The sequence below is a fragment of the Spea bombifrons genome, chromosome 5 (genome assembly GCF_027358695.1).
Source record: "Spea bombifrons isolate aSpeBom1 chromosome 5, aSpeBom1.2.pri, whole genome shotgun sequence".
NCBI classification, from domain to species: Eukaryota; Metazoa; Chordata; class Amphibia; order Anura; family Pelobatidae; genus Spea; species Spea bombifrons.
In genome coordinates, this window is record NC_071091.1 from 50,924,429 (window position 1) to 50,951,147 (window position 26,719).

General features: G+C 38.7%; 1 protein-coding gene across 1 annotated transcript; it reads left to right on the forward strand.

The window, feature by feature from the left end:
• The first annotated feature begins 2,098 nt into the window (after positions 1 to 2,098).
• TGFBR1 (transforming growth factor beta receptor 1) lies at positions 2,099 to 24,077 on the forward strand. Its single transcript, XM_053467614.1, has 9 exons — positions 2,099 to 2,287; positions 13,765 to 14,010; positions 15,082 to 15,324; positions 16,190 to 16,420; positions 16,842 to 17,009; positions 17,229 to 17,385; positions 18,800 to 18,924; positions 21,753 to 21,883; positions 22,369 to 24,077. Exons 1-9 carry the CDS (start codon positions 2,188 to 2,190, stop codon positions 22,492 to 22,494), a joined length of 1,527 nt encoding a protein of 508 aa, XP_053323589.1. The 5' UTR covers positions 2,099 to 2,187; the 3' UTR covers positions 22,495 to 24,077.
• Positions 24,078 to 26,719: the final 2,642 nt, after the last annotated feature.

The window sequence follows — 26,719 nt, forward strand, 5'->3', positions numbered from 1 at the left end:
GGTTGGGGAGATCATTGATCTCCTTCTAATCGGCCCCAAATAAGGGGAGCGCGGGGCCTCAGGCCTCCCTTTTGCTGTACACCCTCTATTGATGCTGAGCGCCAGGATATGGTGTTATATCCAGTACCCAGCACTGAAGCCGCGCTTGCCATTGTAGGAAGCACTGAAACACAAGTCTGTAGGAACAGACCTCGTTAGTATGTTAGCGTGTGTATGTTACTGGGGCCCCAGCATTTTTGTTACTATACTAATAGTTTACCTTATCAATTTCAACATTTAGATTGTGTCACATACTCTTTGGTCGGGTTGGGTATGTTTTTTCCTTTAAACAAAAATAGATTAAAAAAATGAATTTTTTATCAGTTTAAAGTCAATAAGAACTCCGAGTGAATGGGCCCTTGTGCCAATCATCACCACCTGAATTACCTGCCTGCTGTTTTTGTAACAAAGATCCATTTTGTTACCTGACATCCAAGTTTATTTACTAAAATAATATGCAAAACAGTGACAAAGAAGAAGCAAACATAAAAAGGGGAGAGTAACATTTCCAACTACACTTGACTATTGTGAAGAAAACAATAAAACCATATATAAGCTAAGCTGTTATGTCAAGTGCTAAAGATTCAACAAAGCATTTTGTATCCTTTCACCTGGAGACTGCCGGGTGAGCACCGCTTCCTCGGTTCTCCAGGTCAAGACCCGAATCCTCCATTTTTCATTGGGGGACTGCCTACTGACATCAGCGGGACCGTAATGACATCAGTGCGCTGTCCTGGCTGCCTCCCGCAAGGGAAGGGTCCGGGTAGCCGGAGACCAGAAGTTCCCAGGTATGAACATCAATGACGTACGTCACAAATGCTCTACCAGATGAATGGGTGAAAATTCCCACATAAACACTCCAAAATCTTGTTGAAATCCTTCCCAGAAGAGTGGAAGTTGTAGGAGCCAACTACATATTAATGTGTATGTATTTAGAATGCAATGTCATAAAAGCCCCTGTTGGTGTAGTAGACAGGTGTCCCAATACTTTTGTCCGTAAAGTGTATGATAGGATAAAAAGATCATAAAAAAGTGTATAAAACCTACACTTCTGAGTCAGAACGGTCCAGTCCACCTTCAAGTAATAATGGCTAGGAAGATAAGTCAAAAAGGGTATTTTTAGAGCATAGATGACACACCACAATGTAATCTCAGAGAAATACAGTGGTTATTGTTCAGGTTTATTTGCTGATTGCTTTATTCATCCTTCTGATATTGGTTATGAAATTTCTCATTTTGGTTTTAAATTGTGTTATACCAGCTTTGGGGTAATTGTTCCCCAGCAAAACATTACGTAGGGGATTTTTGTGAATACCACTCCAACATTTCAGGTGTCCAAACTATGACACCTACGTTGGGACTTCAATCAGTCTCACCTTAGATTCGGGATAACTTCCTGTCTATTCCATACATGTTTAACTTCCCTCACTATACCAACGTCTACCACTTATGCTGGGAAGCTGTTCCACTTATCTACCACCGTATCACTAAAACTTCCTTACATCTAAGTCTCTGACTCTCTACTTTTATATTATGAATTCTTTTAACACTATTCCTCCTTTTAAATAAGCTTCCCTCCTGTCATTTTTAAATCCCTTTATGTATTTAAATGTTTCTATCACGTCTCCCTTCCATCTTCACTCCTCCAATCCGTACATATTGATCAGAAGCAAAACAGTCTACTACAGAATGTGCTGAAAGTTTCTAAGCAAAACCAAAATGCTAAGCACTGTGCAAGTTTAAGGTAACGATGGCTGTTTTCGGCATCAATGGTAATCCGTTTCGAATCCCACCAAAGTGATATCTGTCATGGAGACACATTCTTCGACGGCACTACAACTCTAGGCATTAGAACTTGTTGAATCGAACACACCCGTTTGCGTCATCAGTTAGCAGACGTGCCCAGAGGACGGGTTATTCGTGAAGGCAGTAACAGTACACAAAACGACGTCTACATTCACAACCGCTGTGGGCGTGGTTTTATTTACCATTCAAACAACCAATGGGCAAGACGAGCTGGGGGGGGTAGGGGCGTGATTGAGCGAAAACGTCGCGAGAGGCGGCGATGGGTAAGGGAGCGGGGCTGAAGAAGCGGACACAAACACGAGCTGGAGTACGAGTGGTGGCGACGGCTTTCGCGGTGATGTGATGAGCGCCGCTCCTGTGCGGGTCATGTCGGTGGCTGCCTCCCCGGGGCTGTCCGGGCTCTGTCTGCTCCTGGTGGTCGCGCTGCTCCCGGAGGCTGCGGGTGAGTGGCTGAGGAGGGCTATATTGTGTCCAGACAGGCAACATGGCCGGTGAAGAGAGAGGAGGAAGCGGGATTTCCCCGAGGGATGATTTATGGCACCTGCAATTACACACCAGGGCTTTCTCCTAACCACCGAGCCCAGTGTAGAAGAGTACAACAAAAAAAGCTACCCAGGGTCCGGGTCTAACTGCCTGAGACCTTATTCTATAGGAGGATGCTAATAGCAATATAGGGGCAGCTCCATACAATGGGGGCTGTCAATCAGGGTACAAGAACAGTATTGTTAAATAATCACAAGCTTAGGAAGCCAACCACATGCCTCTCCAGTAACCCTTAGGAGGAAGGTATTCCATGGGACATGGTGCCTTGTGTACTTGTTGCGATGCATGCTGTGTGTACGGATGAGATATAGTTATATATGGATCCTGCACGTGCACCAGTGGTGCATAATATTAAATCCTGAGGCCGACCTCAGCGTTGTCCAATCACATAAGATTCAGTGATGGACAAGACGCATGGGCTACTCATTGCTGCTGCATTTGGGCTGTGAAGCGTAAATGAAGCCATGTCTCATATACGGCGTGGTTCCTGACACGCTGACCAGAGAGCATCCTCCAGGGAAACGTCTAAACACATCACAGATCTCCGCAGTCATAATCTCTGCACCGGACAGTTCTGTGTCAACTGTGTATGTATGTATATGTATATATGTGTGTGTGTATATATATATATATATATGACAGATACTAATTTACATACTACCGACATGTTCGATAATTAAAGTCACATGTGTGCATAATAGTTGTGCTCACCTGTACAATAGAACCAATCAAATCATAAACGATCAGGCGGTTAAAACCTTGACGAGACGTTGGCATCTTCTGGAGGGAGAAAATACATTTTACGAGATAATTTTTAAATTATATCGCCTTTTTTAACCCCTTTTCTACTTGTAACCCTAATATCCAACAGCCTGTTGGGCACTGGCCCAATCATAAGCACTGTCCCGTTCTCTCCCTAATAATAACTCTTCCAGCTTGAGGACTAGAAAGCAAATTTGGCAAAGATGATCCCGCTTATTGGCTAACTGACGTATAAGAGATTGCAAGCTTTGAAGGCTTTCTAGGTCTCTTCTTCAGGTATATTACGATACTAATAACCTTTTAATTGGCTTTTTGGATGTACGTCGCTAAACGGTCTCTATTCGCTTTATCGTATGCATTTATTTTAGCGTATATTAACATAGGTGCTTTGATTTCTTTTTGCAGTGACGATACTTGTGGCTTTATCAGTGATATTCTTCCCTGTGTGATTTCCACGCGCGTTTTTTTTTTTATGTCGCGCTAGTCCGAGGTGTTCTTTAACAGCCAGCTTTGGCTCTCTAGGAAAATGCCTTTCAGCTCTCCCACGGTGTTGTGCCTTTCTAGCTAGGAGTGTTTGTGTATGCGAGCCGCGGCAGATGCTCCTTCCAACCTCGCAGATCTCCGACCCACGCACGAGTGTTTACATATTTATAATACTGATGATGAAATAATACACTCATTTGATGAAAGCTAAACCTGTCTCTTTTTTTCTTTTTTTTTCTGTACTGCAAATCAACACTTGTTTAGCTGATGCCGATGAATCTATTTGATTCGGACTGGCTTCTGCTATACGTGGCTTCAGTTGGTATATGTGATGGTTTCTGGTTTGTCCTAGTTTGTTTTAGATCTATTTTCAGTGATGTGACGAATGGTAGCTGAGGGTGTCAGTGGTGGGCGTTTAATTTGTTTCTAGGTCACTTTGTCTTTATAAATGTCGATTAACCCGAAAATAATTCTACAGCCGAGCGTTTTTGTTGTTGACATACGTACGTTACTGATAATGAAGCCAGCGATGGAGGTTACAGCTGTTGCTGGGTAAATCGCTGCCTGTCCCGTTCTTGCAGAGCTTGCTGTCTCGTCCTTTGGTAATTAATGCATGCACGCAACCTTATGACCTTTACATTGTTTTTTTACGCTCAAAAGTTTGAAGTCCCTTTTTATAAAAAAAAAAATATTTTTTTGAAACAAAAGCAAATTTTTGTCCCTTTAAAATAACATGAAATGGATTAAAAATACAGTGCAGACGTTGTTAATGTTGTCAATGACTATTACAGCTGGAAATCAGCCGGGCTGATTTTTATTTGACTATCTTCATAGACAGAGGACTTCTATCGTTCCTGTGTTCCAATAGCACGTTGCATTAGCTAATCCGAATAAGGTTAAGAAGGATAATTGATCATTAGGAAACCTTTTTGCAATTGTTACACAGCTAGAAATGTTTTCCACGGCCCCAAACTTTGAACGGTAGTGTGCGTTTTTATATAGGCGTCTCTTTAGATATGTCGCGTCACCCGTTACGATACAGTGCTCTTTGTAATGCCGCTGGCAGGAAACTCTCTATCTGATGTGACTCAAACTGCTAGCGAACCTGGTCTAATCCATGAAAAGCACGCTAGAGTCAAGGATGATGCGATATTCCATTTGCCATCATTTATCCTCCTACAATGTGCATTAAGTTAAGTGAATACTTGAGAGAAAGATGTCACTTATTCATTCTAGCTTAATGTACCGTCTGCACTGCCTGTTTTTATCATGTTTTACTCATGTAAAATGTTGGCATTGAGATAAATATAATATATATATTATTATATTATATATATATTTTTTTTACATTTAAAAGCACATCTCTTTCAAGAAAATATCAGGTGACTGAAGTGTTGATCCCACATCATCACCTAGAAACAACCATTCAGACCATTAACAAACATCCCCCCTTCTTTATAATTAAAAGTGTTGTCCCATATGATTCCGGACATTTGTTTTAAAGCTTTAGGACATTTTCTACAGGCCCCCTTAGACGCGCCGACATTCTAGCAGATTTATGCTGGCCTCCATTCGTGCCCATTGACCCACACAGCTATTCCTCATCACTGTATAGTCTGCTCCGCTAATTTCAGCTGCTGTGTGTTTTTGTGAAGGCATGGAAAAAACGAAACATAGAACCGCACATTGAAGCAGGACTGATGTCTGCCGTTCCATGAAAAGACACAAAATTGCCACCGGCTTCTACACGCGTTGTGCTTTGCTAAATACCGTATTTGCTCGATTATAAGACAACCCTGATTATAATATGACCCCCCAAATCTGAAAATTAATTTAGGAAAAAAAGAAAAACCCTGAATATAAGACGACCCTATAGGAAAAAAGTTTTACCATAAATGTTCATCTAAACTGCAGGGGATCTGGATCTTAGTCTCATAGTCAGACCTATTTGAGGTCTGATTATAAAACGACCCCGATTATAAGACCAGGGGTGTTTTTCAGAGCATTTGCTCTGAAAAAAACCTTGTCTTATAATCGAGCAAATACGGTAATATCTTGGTGCCTTTCAATTAAAAGAAACAAAATCGCCAGCAGTGTACACATGGAAGCATGGAATGAATACTAATATCTAATATATATATTTTAGCTGTATCCTCTTAACAGTTTTTGTTAACATTTTCAGTAAATATTACATGTACAGTAGAAACCAACTATAGGCCTTGTGTTTTCAGGATAGCTTTATGCCTATTGCATGCCTATTTAAATTCCCTCACTGTATTAGCCGCTATTACTTCTGACGGGAGGCTGTTCCACTTATCTACTACCATCTCAGTAGCCTTGCGTTTTAGTAGACAGAGCAACATTTTATTAAACGTGCTTATCACATTGTAAATGCTGGCTTGATTGTAAATTACCCTAGAGCTGTTTCCATTGTGTACTTTCAGATGCAGCTAAAGCAAAGCAGTGATTGACAGCTTCACTAAAGGCACACAAACATAGCTGCGCGCTGAAGCCTCCAGATTTATCTTGTGTCTTTAAAAAAATCAAACAAATTTCTACTTTTTTTTTCTTTTAATACCTGAAAATAACACACAGAAAGTTTTTTTTTATTTTGTTTCACATTGGCAGATAGATTTTGTAAATGTTCAGGTCTGTTTTATTTGTTTAGTACTGTTGGAAAACAAAATGTTTCTTTTCGATCTGTTGAGCTGATACACCTCCCCTCTTTAAACAGTGACCAAACCAGCAAAAGTCCTTTGCTGTCCTCTGTACTCTGCTCTTACACCATGGGCTCAGTTCTGAACAGCCAGAAAAATAACTTCACTATTTCCAATGCAGGATGCCTTCCAGACCTGCACTTCTCTGTATCCCCTACATGAGTGCAACAAAAAATGCTGCTAAGGTTTAACGGTCATGCAGAATATCCAAATAGGGGCTTGAACCCATTATTGGAGTTGACCCAAAACAGAATCCGTGTATATTGCCTGCATACCAAGCTAATAGGAACACAATCTGGATCTATTCATGATGGCAAATCCATTTTGTAGAGCTGAAGCATCGGGGGTCTGTGACTGAGGCATGCAGTGTGTTTTTGGAGAAAAGTGTGTGCGTCTGTGTACCTGGGAGTGGAATGTGTGTTTATGATTGGCATGCGTGATAGAGTTGGTGTTCTGCATGTTTGTGTGTGTCGATCTAATGATATGATCCCTCCTTGGGGGTAAAACGCTAGGATGTAAGCAGTGCTGTATAAAGACACCACTACCGTATCCTGATGAGGATCTCATGATGCTCCTCTAGCCAGTGCAGGAACTTCTAGCCGAGAGCAATTAAGGGGTTACAAAAACATGAAACCAAAGGTGGGATTGTTCTTTTGATACATTGTGGAATCTTTGACAGTTTTTTAACCCCTTAACATCCTTGTCCTGAAAAAAACCAATATGACTTGTGTGGGTACACTAAATGAGTGAGGATAAAAAAAAAGCCTGGTCCTTAAGCGGTTAAAAGGAATTATTTTCTGGTTTACCCTTGGGGGGGGGGGACCATTGCTCTGCACATTCTTCAGTTTCCCAGCACATAAACGAGTTAAGTCCCTTCAAAGGAGTAGAATCGCTGACTGGTACATTTGTAGCCTGAATGAATATCCCCTGTTTTGTGCGATTTCTCGTTGTTGGTGCCAGAGGAAGGTTCCTTCCATATTTGCTTTCAGATGCATTTGTCTTCCCGTTGTTTGGTAGTCTAGCACATGTGTAATGAGGCCTAAATTAGAATACTGCAATTGTGATGTATTGTTCTGTGTGTGTTATGTATTTGAACATACAAATTGTCTATACGATTGTAACATGTTTATTGTCACATTTTTTGGCTACCATGCTTCACTTGTATGGCAGATTTCACTAAAATGCTGCTCTGTTGTTTTTGGAATGTTAGTAATAGATCTATGCTAACATCGCTTGTCTTGCGTAGGACTTTTTTTCTTCCCGTTGGTTTCTCGTTATTATACAACTTTTGTAATATTCCTCATGTCGCATAACATGCTCTGCTGTATGGCAGAATAATAAAGAGCCACACAAGAGGCCACTGCTCTTGCGGATGGATTTTATCATAGGAATGATTATTATTTCATATAGCACAAGGGTAAAAAAAAAAAAAAAAGCAGCACTGCCAGTGTTGCTGATATATTTCACAGCGCTATATATACTATGCAAATAAAGGCACAATAGTGCATGCATATATAAAAATGTGTCCTGGATGGACTCGCATTTCCTAATCTACCGGACTGCCGTGTTTGTCTGTCTTATATTCACGGCCTCTGACTCAGTTGCAAACAGCTTTATCACATGCATAGACTATTCTGAGCATACAGGCTTCTTACTGCTGATCATTCTCTTCAAGAAAAGAAAAAACATGCTCTGTGACATCTCTGGGAAAAGAATATTACATGCCTTTTCATGTTGCCGGTTCATATTGGAGTGCTACACGTACTGTTCCTTAAATTGACCGATTTTATAAAGCTTTTTACCAACACTATGGTTAATATACACTAGCACGATTGTTTAAATAAAATAAAATGATATTGCTTAAGGTTGTAGAAGTATGGTGTGCCTGTCATGTAGGATTGGGATTGCAAGGTTACAAGCATAATATACCAGTTGGTATTTTAGATCTTTATTATACAGAGCTCGGCTTGCAGCAAAATGCCTTGTTGCCTTTTGTGCATATTCCTCTACGCATTGAAGAATGCAGTTAGTCGTGCAAGGCCACCAAGCAACGACAGCATTTTTTTTTTTACTTCTGTATGGTTTGACTTTCTGTGTAAGTCTGAGTATTTTATCAGAAGTGTGCTTATTGAAAAACTTATTTGTAACCAATAATATGAAACCCCTGTTTTGCTTTTTGGTAACCTCTAGAACAGGGGCGTCCAACATGCGGCCCGCGGGCCAAATGCGGCCCGCGAGACCTCGAGGTGCTGCCCGCGTAAGATCGGCAGCCAGGGCAACCGATCTTACGCGAGCCGCACCTCAAGCCCAGCTACTTACTTGTGGGAGGGTCTTCTGGACTGCACACAGAGGAAGCGGAGTTCACGTGACATCCTACTTCCTCTGTGCTTTAGCAGAGAAGGCAGAGGGAGGCCGCGCCCCCTGCTGAAGTCTGTAAGCGGCATCGAGGAGCTGCCTTGCAGGTAAGGAGGTGGGGAGGGTGTTTGAATGAGTGTGTGTGATTGAGGGAATGAATCTGTGAATGAATGATTATATGAATAAATGTGTGTGTGTGTGTGTGTGTGTGTGTGTGTGTGTGTGTGTGTGTGTGTGATAGCATGGATGTGTAAGTGCTGGAACCTAGGCATGATGGGACTGTGATTGCTGTTAGCAATCACACTCCTATCATGCCAAGTCAGCCAGTACATGCTGAAACCTGGCCAGCTGCCCCCCTTGTGTATTGATGCTGCCAGCAGTATGGGGTCTGCACTTACAGCCACCCTGTACCAGCATGTACTGGCTGACTTGGCATGATAGGAGTGTGATTGCTATCAGCAATCACAGTCTCATAATGCCTAGGTTCCAGTATTTACTGGATGGATGTGTAAGTGCTGGAACCTAGGCATGATGGGACTGTGACTACTGTTAGCAATCACACTCCTATCATGCCAAGTCAGCCAGTACATGCTGAAACCTAGCTAGCTGCCCCCCTTGTGTAGTGATGCTGCCAGCAGTATGGGGTCTGCACATCACTTACAGCCACGCTGTACCAGCATGTACTGGCTGACTTGGCATGATAGGAGTGTGATTGCTAACAGCAATCACAGCGAGCACAGTCCCATCATGCCTAGGTATCAGCATTTACTGGTTGCATGGGTTGCCAGCATTTACTGGTTGCCAAGTCATATTGCTAATTTTGTCCAATTGTGTGTTATCTACTTTTATTAAAAATGTGAGTTTTTATTATTATTTTTAAAGGTGGGGGTCATTTTCGGTTTTGGCTAAGTGAACCCTGAATGTTTTGGTCCAGAATTTTCATTTTAGTTCATCCCTAGAATAAATCTAGGGAATCCTGAATTTGTAGTCGCAAAACTTTCTAGGCCCAGAAATCAGTGAGAGGAAGAGTAAAGGTTTTGTGTTATTTACTTTATTTTAATCTGCATATTTTATTAAAGGCCATATTTTTTGTCACAGTGAAAAATGAGTGCGGCCCGTGCACGTATACAATTCTGATGAAGTGGCCCACTGCAGAAAAAACTTGGACACCCCTGCTCTAGAATGTAAGCTTGTGAGCAGGGCCCCCTTAAAGGAATATATTGGTTTGTCTTAGTCTGTCAATTCTTCTAGCTTTGTCATACGCTTTGAATGTATGTATTGCGAGAAGAGTTGATAAACTGTTTCCACTATATATATATATATATATATATATATATATATATATATATATATATTACAATTTAATGAAATGTAAAAATTTGCAAGACAATAAAAGGAAGTGTTAGTTTGAAAAAGCCTAAACATCTTGAGGTCTAAAGTCTAGACTAGAAAAAACACATGACAAGACCTTTGAGATCACATTAAGTTTTACTTCCCTTTTAATACTGTTTGCGAGGAAATGATGAAACCAGTTGCGAATGCACCATTTACATGTGGAGCTGTAAGTAATGTTCACTTACTTAATATTCAAAACTGTTCTGCCTTATTGTATCAGCTATCCCATTGGCATAAGAAAAACATCAGTTTCTCGTTAGATTGAGATTTGGTAAAAAGTGGAGAAGGACCATAAGTATGATCATTTAAAATCACTGTGTGTGTATGTATATATATATATGTAATCTCTATATTTATTGTTCCACCGAAAAGGGCCTATAGAGCCTGAGCAGAATACAAAGTATGCTGCCACCAGGCATATCTTCCTTATCCATCAGTCTAACACCTCTCCCTTCTGTCATTCTCTTCACTGACTGCCTGTATGCTTTAGGATCTAATTTATAGCAGTTCTGCTCCCTACATCTTCTGACTTATCTCCAAATACACACCTATAGACCCTCTCCTCATCTGATGATCTTCGCCTGTCCTTGGCACGAATTTCTACCTCTCCTGCACTTATACAAGACTTCCCAGGTGTTGCCGAACACGGCTTATTGGACTCTCTGCTTGTCTCCGGTCCTTAAAATTTTCAGAAGGGAGCTAGTATTTATTCAAGTCAACATGGAGCACTGTCTGTGTGACGCAAGATGTGACTCCATCACAAATTTATGCAGAGAAAAAATGATCCTGCGTTTGCAACATTACCTTGCTGGAGTGGATTTACTGCATGTAAATCACACCGTGAAAGCAGGAACTAAGGGACACCAACACCTCAAGTATTGGAAAACTACTTGGCACGCATTGCTAGATATCCTACTGAAAACATAACTATATAGTATGGTTCCCATGTAACAAAGTTTGCAGGAATCGTAAAACTGTTAAATATCCCCTCGGTTGCAGGGTTATCATAATTTACCTTTTAAAGTTCTATTTTGATTGATGACCTGCCTTTTAAACATCTTGTCCTGTGATTTCCCTAGATTTCATTCTTCTAGGTGGATGCTCTGCTCAGTGAAAGGTATTAAATTATCATGCAGCTGTTTAATCCAACTATTCCCTTCACACAAAGCTTGGTTGTAATACTGTTCCACAAACCACTTGGCATTCATTTTTTCTGGTTTCTCTATTTGCCTTTTTATTTGATATCGCCACTTAGACTTTTACGTCTTCCATTTTAAGTGCAAATCCAGAGTGAAAAGAATCCATTCATCTCATCTAAATTCTTTCTGTGCTCAGTTTCATAAGGTTTCCATAAATCCCTTCTTTAACTTTTTCGACCCTGCTTGAAAGTACATATAGAGTGTGTGTTCTAAAAATGTTTTGTGCCTCCTTCTAAATGGGCCAACTCAGCTGTGCTTGAATATTAGCTCCTTGACGACAATTGACGTGCCTGGCCATCAAGGAAATGCATCCCTTTAATGACAATGGATGTGCCTGGCGCATCATGGAGTTGAACGAGTGAAGAAAGCATTCATTGATTGCTTTCTTCGCTCAGCTACTGTTGCTGCAAATGCTCGACAAAGAGGTATTCAGCAACACCAAAAAATTAAGTTGGGGCACCTTTAGACCACTCCTTGGAGCCAATGTTGAAGTGTCTTGATATAGTGGCTTTCAGCAACCCAAAAAAAGGTTGATTAGGAGTATTTCAAGACACCTCTTGAAAGAGACATGTTGCCTCTAACAAGATGGTGATGCCCATTCAAAAAGAGTTCACAGAGCATCTCTCCAGACCCTCTTAAGAACAGGTGATGCAGGTCAGTGGAGCACAGCTCACTAATATCTGTGTGGTCAGTAAAATACAAATTAAAAAAAAAATAAAGATGTAAAAATATTTAAATAAAAATGTAATAACATTTTTAAAATAAAAAAGGCCCTTGGTAATCTCATCATGACATAAGAGGAACAATCCAGTTCAAAGAAATACCCTGGGGTGTCTAGTTTTCAAACATATAGGGTTTCATGGGGTAAATTGAACTGACTGGCTTCAAAGATGTCCAGAGTAGGACATAGGGGCAAAATGATCAGATTTGAGAAAAAAAATGGTTTGGACATATGCTACTTAGGCTTGGTTTCCATTGGGTTTTTTTTTGCTAAAAACGCCTATAAAAACGCCAATAGCGCCACCTGGCGTTTTTTTGTGAAAAACGCATGCAGCCAGATGTTAGCTGTAATTCAATAGGAAATCGCAAAATGCCATTTCCACTTGGCGTTTTTCTGTTTGGCGTTTTTTCAGTCCTCTTTGGCGTTTTTCTGCTTTTTTGGGCTCTGTGGCAGTTTTTCAAAATCGCAGCATGTTGACACTCTGGCGTTTTTTGCAAGAAATCTTGGCTTTTTTTCTCCAATAGAAGTCTATGGGAGAGAAAAAACGCCATGAAAAAGCCATGTGGGTTTATTGCCTTGGCGTTTTTTCCACAGTTACAATGCAGAGGATGGACCCAGTATCTGTGTGTCCTACGAGAAATAGGCTGAAAACAAACAGTTTCACACAAAACAAAGTCCTGGACTGGTTCATATTGAATTTTACACCATTTGGAACAAACGTGCCATTACAAACAAACATACGCGACCGGATCCTGCGTGCCAAAAGCAACAGCAAACAATTTGCACCATCATTTGGGGCCAATCTTCCCAGAGGAGCAGACATTCGAAATAAAGCATGCCTTACAAACCACAGAAAAGAGACAAAAGGGTCTACCAAGTAAATGACATCAGGAGAGGGCAGATACTTGCCATTTATCCTAATCCCTTTTAGCTGGGTGAAACTTCTAACTTGTAAAGGCTGGAAAAACTGCCTAAGGTCAAAAAAAGCAATTTCCACAGAAAGGCTAAAACGCCAGAAAAAACTGCAGAAAAAAACGCCAAAACGCAGGTAAATGCAGTAGCAGTTTTCTTGGCAGTTTTCCTGGCGTTTTTCATCAAGAAAAAAACGCCGGACAAAAACCCAAGTGGAAACCTAGCCTCATACTTATTGCCCTATAGCTTGCAAAAAAGAATTGTTTGTTTTTTATCGACAAATATTAGAATATTAAGTGTTTTTTCATTAGCTTTTGTAGATGAGTAAAATAATTTTCAAACAAAGGTCAGAAAATACTTTAAAAACTTACCATACTTTAGAAAATTACAAACACTACAGAAGTGTTAAAATAGCCATTTTCACAAAGCGTACAAAAAAATAAAAAAAACATCTTAAAGTTTAATGGATAGCCTGCAACATTATGATGACCATGATCAATGACTATTTTATTTGCAAGTTTATGAAAATCTTTATGACAATTAAAAACAGCCCGAGATCTGTGGTGTGATTATGACCATAATATTGCACCTTAACAATGAAGATAATTGTAATAATTTATTAATCATAAAAATATACTGCCGTCCAAGTGACTTTGTGGTTATTTATGATTATAACTAATATGCATTTTTAAAGAAAAAGATCCGGGTATATTGCATTTTATTTACCAGGTAATGTTAATATTGCAGGGTGATGGTTATTTCTATTGCTATCTGTGAATGATCGAATTCATTGAGTGTATTAAACCATTTTCACGTTTTCATTTACTCCTAGCGCTGAAGTGTCTCTGTGAGCATTGTACAAAAGACAACCAGACCTGCGAGACGGATGGCCTTTGTTTAGCCTCTGTGACAGTCCAGGATGGCAGAGAAACTCACAACAGCATGTGCATTCACCAGTCCGACCTGTATCCTCCAGAACGACCATTTGTATGTGCTTCCTCCGTAAATTCTGAGGTTCAAACAAAAACTGTTTGCTGTGAACAAGATTTCTGCAATAAAAAACTTACACCCTCAACAGGTAATAAACTATGAAAAAGGACATGTTTTGTTTGTTTGTATTTATACCAAGATATCATCGCCAGTATTTGTTTTTTATTTATGTAAAGTGTAGATAATTAGTGTAGGAAGGCAGCTAGAGTCTCTTCTTTCTGATTGTGAGTAGTAGTATGGATAGGATAGAATAATTCCCACTTCAAGATATATTTAAAGTATTTTTCTTGGGAGTATGCAGAAGAAATTCTTAGCGTAGTTATATATAATCCTGGATTTCATCCTAATCTGCTGTACTCCCGGGGCACACCATAGCGGGGGGTTGATCCTGAAAGCTACTTGCAGTAGCGGATGCGATGGCAGAGTAAATACCCCCAAGGCATGTGCATGCTATATAATTAGGGATTAAGGAAAACCTGTGGTTTGGAATAAAACGCCACTTGTGTGGACGGACACCACAAAGGTTGTGTACTTGATGATGGGCTCATTGAATAAATGTTTTACAAACACTAAAATCGCTGGCAATTTTGATGGAAGTCTGTAAAGAGGGGATTCACAAGCAGGGGTGCTGGTTTAAGTAAACCCAGGAGGATGTATAGCATCTCCCTACTACTTTACAAGTAGTAGTGAACATTTTAAATCTAAGGCAACGGAGAGTCAGAAAGGGAAACAATGTCAAACAATAAATACAAACAAAAAGGATGCCTGCCCACAAAGCCTGTTTAAATAAATGAATTCCATGTCAAAATGAAAGATGACCATATACCTTCTATACCTTCCCCAAGTCCTTAAGTAAAAGGTTGTTTGTAATACATAGGCAAAGTGCTATGTGTTTTTGTAAACGGCTTTGTTGGGAGTAGATATGATTAGTCTTGTGCATGGCCTATAAAACAAAAAAAAAATCAATCTTCTCCTTCCGACCTTTCCCATTCCGAAGTACTGTCATATAGAAAATAAATTGTATTTTCACTTCTATTTTAATATTTACTGGCTTGACTTTTCTTTTATTTAATAATACAAATGCTTCTTATGTGTCATGTTGGCATTATATCAGTTGTATACTATATTCCTAATAGCAATGTATTTGTTTTTTATTCAGCGCCGCCATCAACAAAGAATTTTCCCAGTTTAAGCCCGGTGGAGTTGGCGGCTGTAATTGCAGGGCCGGTTTGCTTTATTTGCATATTAGTGATGTTAATTTTGTACGTCTGCCATAATCGGAATGTCATTCATCATCGTGTTCCAAATGAAGAAGATCCCCATTTAGATCGCCCCTTCATATCTGAGGGTGCTACATTAAAAGACCTGATTTATGACATGACAACTTCAGGTTCTGGCTCAGGTAATTGTTTTTTAATACCAATGACACAAAATGTGAATTTGTTATATAAGTAACGAAATGCAATAACAATACTGCGAATGCATAATACATATTAAAACATAGCAACGTAATTTACGTTGTAAAAAAGGCCATCAAGTTCCAAACCATCTATCTATCCCTCCTGCTTTTAATCCAAAAGAAGGCAAAAAAGCTATTTTTCAAATTTTACCACTTAATGAAAAAAAAATCCTTCTAGACTCCAAAAGGCAATACGATTTCTCCTTGGATCAAGATAGCCCTGTATGTTTTGCTTTCTAAAAAAAAAAAAATAAAAAAAATTAAAGTTCACTCCCTGTTTGAAGGCATCCATTTGTATTTGAAAGCACCACTCTTGGCAGTAAATTCCGTACCTTTATTGCCCTTACTGTAAACAATCCCTTCCTTTGTCCTCTATGAAATCTTTGCTCCTCTGGTCTCAGAGGGTGACCTCTTGTTCTTTGTACGTTTCTGTTAATGAACAGGTCACTTAAAAGCTCTTTATATTGGTCCAGCATGTTATAATATCTCCTCTAAGAGGCGATTTTTCTATGCTGTTTCCCATGGTTAAATGGATAGTTTTCGTGAATGTTAAAATTGTTTGGAATGTTTGTATATTATAGACCACAATATAAAATTATTGAAACAGAATAGCTAAGTTTTATATTACCAATAATGTCTAAATAACCAAATTTGTATGGTTGCTAGCCAGTCCTCGATTAATACAATTACATTTCTCACAAAGCTTTCTTAAGTGCTTAACAGTATTACTGTATAGAGCACTGTACTTAATGGTAATTTTATTGTTATGGTACAAACTATATAAAGGGTGCTGATGTTCTCTTTCTAGGGCTACCATTACTTGTGCAAAGGACGATTGCTAGAACTATTATTTTACAAGAAAGCATTGGAAAGGGTCGATTTGGTGAAGTATGGCGTGGGAAATGGAGAGGAGAAGAAGTGGCTGTAAAGATTTTCTCCTCAAGGGAAGAACGTTCTTGGTTTCGAGAGGCAGAAATTTATCAAACGGTGATGCTGCGTCATGAAAATATTCTTGGTTTCATCGCAGCAGACAATAAAGGTTTGTAGCATTAGGACCAGAGGCCATCGTTGGGTGTAATGCAAGCAAGCTTTATTTTACTGAGTATCTAATCCAGGAATGGGGTTTAAACATGCATTGGGATAGGCATAAAGCTATGTGTATTCACATTTTAGGTCTTTATTTTTGTGGTAAGTCTTCCACATGTAGCTTATGAGTAATATAGTGGTGTACCTCTCATGATGAGTGAGTATAGTCTCTCTGATGTAGTAAAAAAATGCTAGCATTCCCCTGCAAGCGCTGTGTAGGGGCTGTGCTATGTTCTTTGGCATTCCGCTGCAAGCTGTGTGTATGTCCTATGCTTAGGAAGTACACCCAGAAGTACCATGCCACATGGACCCCACACATTATATGCCATCAAATTTTAGGTTTCTGTATTGTCATGCCTGTACTTTATTTGCAGACAATGGCACATGGACCCAGCTGTGGTTGGTGTCTGATTACCATGAACACGGGTCTCTGTTTGACTACCTAAACCGGTACACAGTCACTGTCGAAGGAATGCTGAAACTTTCCTTATCCACTGTGAGTGGCCTGGCGCATCTCCATATGGAAATTGTTGGGACACAAGGTAAATTCTCTTGAATGGATTTTTGCAGCCTTAAGTTAAAACCTATCCGCTTTAAACAAAGATTGTAGCAGTGAATCCTGTGTAAGCCATGGAAAACAATATTGCTTATGTTAAATTGTATAGAGTAACTTCTGTCCAGCAGTTGGGAAATGCTATTTCTGTTTGATTGCATGAATTACCTTAATTGGATGTAGACATAATTGCTGTTTGCTTTACTAGGTAAACCAGCTATTGCCCACAGAGACTTAAAATCCAAAAATATTCTGGTTAAGAAGAACGGAACTTGCTGCATCGCTGACCTGGGACTTGCAGTGAGACACGATTCTGCAACAGACACAATCGACATTGCACCAAATCATAGAGTTGGAACAAAAAGGTATATTTGTTAGTATCATTAAATCACAAAATTTTAACAAAGGCTGGTAGTAGAATTAATGCACGGAAAGCGTTAAAATACTAGCATTTGAAATACCTTAGGGTAAATATATGGTTTGATGGGGTCAATTGAACTAGCTGCCATTTAAAGATGTCCTCAATAGGACATGGGGGCAGAATGACTGGTTTTGAAATAGCAATATTCTACTTATTGTCCTACAACTTGCAAAACAACACAAGTATTTTCACATAAGAAAAGGTGCTTTTTAAAAGAATAATATAAAGTATAATACTATATTTTATATATTACAGTAAATTAGATTATATGATCTAAAGAAAGCCCTTCTTGTTCTGGAAAAAACTATATAGCTCAAGGAAACCGCCATTATCACAAAGGGTACAAAAAAACAAAACGCTCTGACCTTAAGGGGAAAATAACATATTTTCTAACTTGTTCTCCATTATTCCTGAGGAAGCAGTCTAATGCCTCTAAATGCATACTTGTGCTTTCCTGTGCGTTCTCTGTATTGTAATACAAAGCCATATTTTTTTTAAAAACGACTAACAAAATACACCCTTTGTCATAGATGTGTTAAGTATGTAAAGACAGATTAACAATACAAACTGAAAGTTCGATTGACTTTATTAAGCAGTGTATTTACCAGAAATGTATAGTGTTTGATAGATGGACATCTTCTCATTTTGAAGCGTCTACATCACATCATGTAAAGTTTTGTATTGGTCGTCAAATTGGATGTCCATGTTGCATTTTTGTTAATGCTCAGACCTCCGAAAAATGTCATAAATAACGTTGTGCATTTAGTCCTTACTGTGAGATGCAGTATATACGTTTCTTGTATTCCTTCAGCATGCACATAAACTGCAATTTTGAGTGCACCGTGTCTGCTTATAATGCTGTGTGCATGATATTACAGTTAGGTGTATGTAATTCAGCCTTTTTTATAGTGATCTAATGAACATTACTGTTGCTTTTGCTGCTTCTACGTTAAGAGCTTCATTTAATAAACCATATAGGTAAAAAAAAAATACTAAGCCTAGCCCTCTCAATACCTGTGCGCGCATACAGCACTGCATACTGCCAGATTTAGGCAAGCAGCCTATGAATAAGCAATTTTTGCCCCAAACTCTGCATGTAACACCTGAGATCCCGTATGTCCAAAATGCAACTCGAGGAAAATCCGACAGCCTTAGATTCATTAATGAATTAAAACCTAAATGCAATTCGATCTATGCATGTACTGGTAGTTTGGGTACTGGTGTATAGAATAAATCTTCCCTTTTTTACCTGAACCTGGCTTTCCATACATTTGTGAATAACAAGACCACTTTATTGGTATGTCATATTCTTAACTCATGCTTCAGGGTAACGCATAACTTTTTTTTTTTTTGTTAAGGTACATGGCTCCTGAGGTACTAGATGATTCCATAAATATGAAGCATTTTGAGTCATTTAAGCGTGCTGATATCTATGCAACGGGATTGGTTTTTTGGGAAATAGCCCGTCGATGTTCCATCGGTGGTAAGTGACTGCTGTGATGTGTATATAACTAATATATATATTTTAAATCAAATTTATGTGCTACATTTTTGCTAGTTTTGTAGTTATACGTTTTTAAACTTTAACCCCTTAAGGACAATGGGCGGTCCCTAAACCCATTGAAGCTTTTTGAGCTGCGGACTTTGTCATTGAGGGGTTAATACATTTTTTTGAACAGTGTTTTGTTTCCTTTCTGCATTGTTTGCAAATAGCGTTTGTCCCATAGCTAAATTTGCAAATTTAGGACTGCTAATTATACTGCTAAATCAATGTATGTCTAGTGAGGGTTTCCAGGAATAGAATTTACACAATTCTGCAGTGAAGAAAATGGGTGCGGACAACCTAAGTATTAAATAATAACCTACTATAGTGAAGATCCCTGACAGCAGATAAAGTACCTATAGTTTAAACAATTAAACACCCCTTTCCAGTGTCTGGATACACTTTACAGCCCAGTGGGGAGAACAATATGACTTATAAAAAGAAAAAAAAAATGATTTTTTTTTTCTTCCCTTGGAAAATTATACGTCTAAAATACAATTTTAATTAACGTATGTTATAACTCAATATAGCTTATCATGGAATAGGGATTATAGGACATTTTTAAGGAAATACATGAATTCCATTTATCTTCCATTTATCTTGGTCAGAAATGCTTTTGACTTGATAAAGGGAGGACTCCCGAAAGCTCGTCTATTATTTTAAATAGTGTTAGTCCGATAAAAAAGGTATTACAAGATTCTGCAACATTTATCTTCCAAAATATTTTTTTAAAGGAATTAAACCTCTGCAATGGGTCTCATTGCTCAACTAAGACACGTACAAAATCACATTGTACCTTTTCAAATGTTTTGTACTTTAACAGAAAAGTTACCAGAAAGCGGCATAGAATATTTACAGGGGACCTAAAGTGTACTAGACAAGGAAAGATCTACAGATACATGTGAAGGAAACAAGGAGTGATGTATATTTTTCCTGACACCGCCTCTAGAGAAGAATGCATATTAAGTAATGTGAGCACTTTAATATGCATTCTTTCAAAGAGAGAAAAAAATTAAAGCTCTTACCTGACACAGATGAAGCTGCCCTCCAGCTGGAGCCTTCTTCCTCCATGACCTGTTGGTTACTCATTGTCTGCTTCAAGCAGCCAATCAGTGGGAGGAAAGTTAGTACCATTAAAATCAGTGGGAACACTTTCCACACATGCACACAGGGGAGTCAGTGCTGGAGATGAGAATGCAATTTGCTGGGATATCTGTTCGGCATTTAGCTGGGGTGTGGGAAGGGGCTCATGCATATTGGGGTTTCTGCAGAGTTCCCCCATATATATATTATATATATGAGCAAATCCTAATTAGGACTATATCTTTACAAAAATCCTTGCATGAAAAGCGTTAAAATACTGACATTTTAAATGCCCATGGGGCATCTAGTTATTTAGTGATGGGGCAAATTAAATTGGCTGGATTTGAAGATGTCCCATAAATAGGACATGGCCACACACTGACCAGATGTTGAAATCCCCTGCCCCCCCCCCAAAAAAATGCACACCTCTCAGATGTGGCCTTCTGTCCCCCCATGCAACCCAACAAATCCATGGATGGGGTATCACTGTACTCAGGAGATGTTGCTGAACACATATTGGGGTCTTGTTTGAAAGTGACATATACAAAAAAAATACCTCCATAGATTTTGACAAGGGCTGGTGGCAAAATTACTGCATGGAAAGGGTTTAAGTAGCACAAAGTAGCTTACGAATAGAAGTTCATTTGCAAGGCTGAATAATTATTTTGAAGGTGCTTTGCTCTACTTAGACAAAACATGTCTCTGGTATTTCATGCAAATAAACTTAAGCAGGTCTCTCATTTTATTATTTTGGTCTGAAGGGTTAATTACATTAAAACACAAATCAAAAAAAAATTATTTCAGTCTCTATGGCAACAAGTTGTCACGTGGTTATGAAGTGTTCCTGGCAAAAATAATTAAGTGCCCTTTTACACCATTAAAAGCATTCAGTACAACTTGGAATTATGTTGCATTTAGTTACAAAAGTGTGTATTCGGCGGAATCGGTTGGAGAGCACCTTTTTACGGTGTTTCTTTATATTTAACGGCAGTCAGTAAGGTATTAAGTTGGTCGTGCAGCAATTGTAACTGGTGTTGGTTTTCCCTAATAATAATGCTCAATTGTAAGTTGATCTATGAGCTGTTGCGGTTGTCTTTTTACCCTTCAGATCGCTAAACATGATCCAGGTTCAGGCTTTTTAGTCATCATGAATAGGAGTTCAGCGATTACACGTCCTTGTGTTTTTAGCTGTTGAATAGTTTAATAACCCCGCAGTCTGCACATGTATTATGCATAGATACCCTAGCTGATTGGAGGCTAGTGGGATTTGTTTTGTATTCTGATTGAATGACCCCTTATACAGATGACTGTGGGATACCTGATGCTTCCTGGATACATTTTCATGACCCAATGCCATTGTACAATGTCCTGTTGTAAAATGATCCATTTACATGGCTTTCTTTCTTCTGAGATTATACTATTTGCATGCAATTGTTTGGTTTTCTGTGCAATTAATCTCATTCCATCAGGGTCTGTATGAAAATGTGTTTATTATTATTGTATTAAGCTAATCAAGCATTTGCCAAGCAGTATTCAGTGTGCTGGTATTTATATTATTATTATTATTATTATTATTATTTATTATATTTAGATAAAGCCATGGAACATAGAAAATCTAGAGTTTGGAAAACTTTGCACAGTATTTTATTTGTATTTATTCTTTTTCTCTAATGTGAAATGTACAGGAATCCATGAGGACTACCAATTACCTTATTATGACCTGGTACCATCTGACCCATCGGTGGAAGAAATGAGAAAAGTGGTCTGTGAACAGAAGCTTAGACCAAACATTCCAAACAGATGGCAGAGTTGCGAGGTAAGCTTTGTCTCGGCAGTGTTCATGCTGCTGCTACAATGAAACACTTTCCAAAGAGTTTCATAGATGAATACGCTGAGCATAATTCAAGAACGTTAACACAGAATCTGCTTGACACTGCTAGATTTATTTTGGATGCAACACATCAAGGTAGAGACTCTTAATACTCTGTTCAGACAAGAAAGTAAAATGTTGGTCTTCCACTGCAAATAGTTGCTCGGTTCTTTGAAGGACTAGACAAGCAAAATAATACAGAACTAACCGTTATTTTGGGGGGAAAAAACCAGGAGGTTAATTTCAAAGTAATGTTTGGTGAACGGGCAAATCTTTCCTTAAATTTTTTTTTTTTGTGTCGATGATAATATGGCACATTTTGTAATTTAAGAAAAGTGCCCATGTTTGTGTTCTAAAATGCTTATGACTCAGCAGCAAACAGTTCAATTGCACATATAGGACTGAATGTAATGTTTTATCTTCTCTGACAGGCATTAAGAGTGATGGCCAAAATCATGCGTGAATGCTGGTATGCCAATGGAGCAGCCCGGTTAACCGCTTTGCGCATCAAGAAAACACTATCGCAATTAACGCAACAAGAAGGCATAAAAATGTAACAGATCCCTTTGAACTGAATTGCATCATTCGGTTTTTACCCAGTTTGCCTGTTCTGAAGATATATTGTTCTACCTCGACGAGGGAACGGACTAATAGTGCTGCCTTTCTGAAATGACGTAGAGTGATATCTAGGCCGCTCGGGAAGGAGGAGCATCTCAGATCCTTGCTGCTTACTTGGATCACCATCTTCCTGGGACCTTTTGTAGTTAGAAATGTTTCTATTAACAAAATGGTACAAATGCTGGTCTTTTTTTGTTTTGTTTCTGAACAAACAAAAAAACAAAATCATCAGTTTTTAAACAATATTTGGTCATTACATGATAAAATCCAAAGCCTTTGCAAAGTCTACTTGTAGAAGTTAGTGATGTGTACCTGTGCACACTCTGCTTTAAGAAAAAAAGGAAAAAAAATACCTCGTGCAATTTGGGGAAATCACTTATGCAAACAGTTTTATATGCTTTCATGCCTTCAGAATTATTTGTATTGCCGGTAAGTGCCACATACAATGTTATTTTTACACCAGTACTCAAGATGTTATGCAACATTTTTAATTGTACATGCAGAAATGGATATTGGTTACTAGAAAAAGTCTTTCTGACTAAAGCGAATTATTTTTTCAGTGGAATATTTCAATTATAATTGTTTTTTTGTTGTTATATATTGCTGGGAAAGTCTGGTCATCGCTACAGACGCAACCTTGTACAAAATTACCCCAATTATATTTCTTCCCATTCCAGGTTTAACGACTGGGGGGTATGCTTACGGTCATCTACAAACTATATTAGTCATCCCGTTTTCAACAGGACAGCCCTGATTTTAAGGTACTGTCCCACTTTTGCAGGCAGTGGTGATCATGGGCCGTGTGGACAGACCCTCTGATTAACCCATGACCAGCCAAGTAACTTGTGGCGTTTTTGGTCCGTGTTGCTAAAGCATACACTACACCCAATCTCGGCTCCAGCAGGAGAGGTAAGGAAGCCGGGTGCCTCCCTGCCTCTTTATGCCACCCCCAAACAAAGGTGTCCCGATTTGGACATCTGAAATGTTAGGGCGTTCACGTGAGCAGAAATGCTCACTTATTCTTAAAGGCTTAGCACACTGTAAATTTACATATTGGTGAAATGTTGCTGAGCAGACCCTCTCTCTCTCTTGTGGTCATAAATGCCAAGTGATACACTACGTGTAATGTTAAAATACTTTTATGTTAATATACAACATAAATTTTTTTTATAGTGATGTAGCATGCTGCACACACACACAAAGAAGGATATCGGGGAGTACACATTTATTACAGTAGATTGAGCACTCTCTTATTCTTCAAATTTACAGTCCATGCCAGTTAAGAAACTTGTGTAATTTTGTTTTTAAAACTTAAACAATGTTTGTGTATGCCAGGAGCGCAACTAACTTCCTGTTCTCACAATTGTTATATTCATTGCCTCTTCTATTAGCAGTTTACTTCTGACAGGAAGTATGCCTGAAACGCATCTCAGTTTCACTGAGGTAAAATAGTCTGTCAACAAATACCACCGAAACTATTACGCTTCATAGGTTATTTTAATACACAAATTTAACGGAATAGTCATGTTTCTTTTGTTTGAGTGCGGAAATCTCTTGAAATACATTTGGCTTAGCGGTTTTCAAATTCCATGGCACATTACCATATTAACCCCTTAAGGACAAAGGGCGGTCCCTAAACCCTGTGTGAAAACAATGCATTTTGAGCCCGTACATGTACGGGCTTTGTCATTAAGGGGTTAAGCAGGCTGATGTGCCATAGTGCCAAAAAGAAGCCCTGGGATATCTGCACCACAACTGGCTCTGCTGTCTGCCAGGAGGCACGGAGCCACTGGCAAACTTAAACATGCCATGTTTTTGAGGAAAACACAGCTTGTTTAGGGGACTAAAAAGCCATTGGTTGCTCTTGGATACATCAACAACTTTCATTTTAATTAAAATGAATCTAACATATGGTCTAATACGTTATGGGGCGCTCTACATGACAGTGTATATCTGCTTTCAAATATATGCAGCCCATATATTCCAGTCGTTATTCTTGCAGGTAATATTTAATCCAGCCGAGTAGGCTTTTTGTGTACTCTTGCTATCATTCCTATTCCTATTATCATTTCAGAAAGTCCTACATTTTTTTATTTTTTTTTTATAGTGGGTAGCTGTAGTCCGTCGCTTTCTTTATCATTTAGAGAGAGCAGGGAGTATGTTGCACGTATCGGTTTGGCCTGGGGTGGGGGATAAACCAGTAGATAAGCCATTAAATGTTTAACATCATTTGTCAACTAGAATGTGTCACTTATTTTATGTTTAAGAGTAAGTGGTTGATTATCTAAATGTAGCTCTAAACGTGTTCCAGAATCAGAGACCAAAATGTTTCTAATGTGTAACCAACATGCAAAATATATAAAATTCTTCATTTTTAGTATAAAAATTACATGAACCCAAACCTGTGTGTACTTAGATGACTTGGATCATGGCGGTCATAAGATGTCTCATGGGGGTTTTAGATCCGCATCTGACAAGCTACCTGTTGGTCTCTGGGATAGTGTTGAAATTACTCAAGGAAACCAATAGTCCCAGTTGTTACACTTCACTTCTCTTGACGACAAAGCAGTGTTATTTTCTATGACTTAAGAAATTGTTTATGTAATTGAACATTCTTCTTATTACAAAGGTATTCTATGTTTTTATTCTTGAACATTTGTGTATGTATTTTATTATTTATATGTGTGTGCTTTTGAAATTTAGACTTTTAAAGAATGTAATTGCTTTGCATTTGTGTATATAGTGGGAGGACCAATAAATATTATGGCACGCCTGCAGCCTTCTATTTTAATTTCCTAATCAATCAGTTTGGTGTTTTTTATGATTAAATTTTAAATTACTCCTATGCCTTTTTAGGTTGCCTACAGACCTTTAATGCTCCATTACGAAGCAGTAGAAGTTGTATAGAGTTGGTACCATTTAACAGCAATGCATGAAAATATTAGTAAATCTGACATTTAAGCCCTTGAGATTTACAAGGTAACAGTATTTAAATAAACTTCAAAGGGATAATAGTCAGCCCACCATTCTCTGTCAGTGAGTTAGTATGACACTGATGTGGGAGGCTGTGTTCCAGAGTGTTTAACTCAGTGGATTAGCTACCTTCACAACTAAAACAGGCAGATGTTGCTCCTCACAGCTATCTTGAAAACATCTTAACCCATCCTCCAATATTGTGAGATTATATATTCCTAAAGGTTAGAATAGATGCCTTTTGTGCTACCTTTGTGCTTAACTTGATGACTACATCCCTCCCATAACAAAATCAAGTTGGCTCCCAGATTTATCTATTAAGGGCCGTTAATGGCCCTTTGATGTGGCTTTAGTAGAGTATACTTTACAGTGATCAGCTCGTATGAACACGGTTCCTTGTACTAATTTAAACAATGAAAGTTGGGCGATTGTTCAACCATGAATGTACCTCATTCATCAGCTTAGAAATCATGCAGGAAAAGGCGCGTGTTAATTTACAGGAACTACATGCTCCCCTCAATCAGGAAAGTTATCAGATCTTGCGCCACTTGGTACAATTAAATGGCCGTGTAAGTTGGAAGTGGGCAGATGAGGCATTAATGCTGTTTTTAAAATAATGCAGTTTCTCAATACCTCACAACTGCTGATTATTTGAGATGCATGTTTTATGTATGCTGTTATAAATGTGCAACCTCACTGCCCAGTGTATAAATGAAATTCAAAATATTGACTACATTGTAGATGGTTAGGGACCATGTCTATTCACTAAAGGGAGCATTGTGGTTTCATTTCCCTTCATTGTTCATTATAAGGGGCCAACACTGACAACTTCCTCAAGCTAGAAGTGCTGAAGGGGGCTTGTGTGCTGCATGATTTAATGGATAGTCTATGGCTAAAGCTCATTAAACTATTCATTATACAGGGGCAGCTAATTAGGAGAGGATCTTCATTATATATATAGTCAAGGATTTTAAACCATAAAGCTCCCTTAAGTGAATAGAACCCCTTATCTTAGAATGAATTTGTTTTGCTGATATGTTCTGGCAATACATGCCCTTGAGGCATATGTTGCTTATATATTGAAATACATTTTTAAACTTATGTAATTTTGCTCTTTTTAACAATTTCACCTTTTATCATAGCTCATGATTTACAATTTGTAGAAAAGGCACTGTCTGCCAATGAACTGTT

Excerpts from the sequence above, each read along its gene's own strand:
- TGFBR1 (XM_053467614.1), top strand. The coding sequence starts at position 2,188 with ATGAGCGCCGCTCCTGTGCGGGTCATGTCGGTGGCTGCCTCCCCGGGG. Across the intron at positions 14,011-15,081 it reads AAAACTTACACCCTCAACAG|CGCCGCCATCAACAAAGAAT; the intron begins GTAATAAACTAT and ends TTTTTTATTCAG. Across the intron at positions 17,010-17,228 it reads GGAAATTGTTGGGACACAAG|GTAAACCAGCTATTGCCCAC; the intron begins GTAAATTCTCTT and ends TTGCTTTACTAG.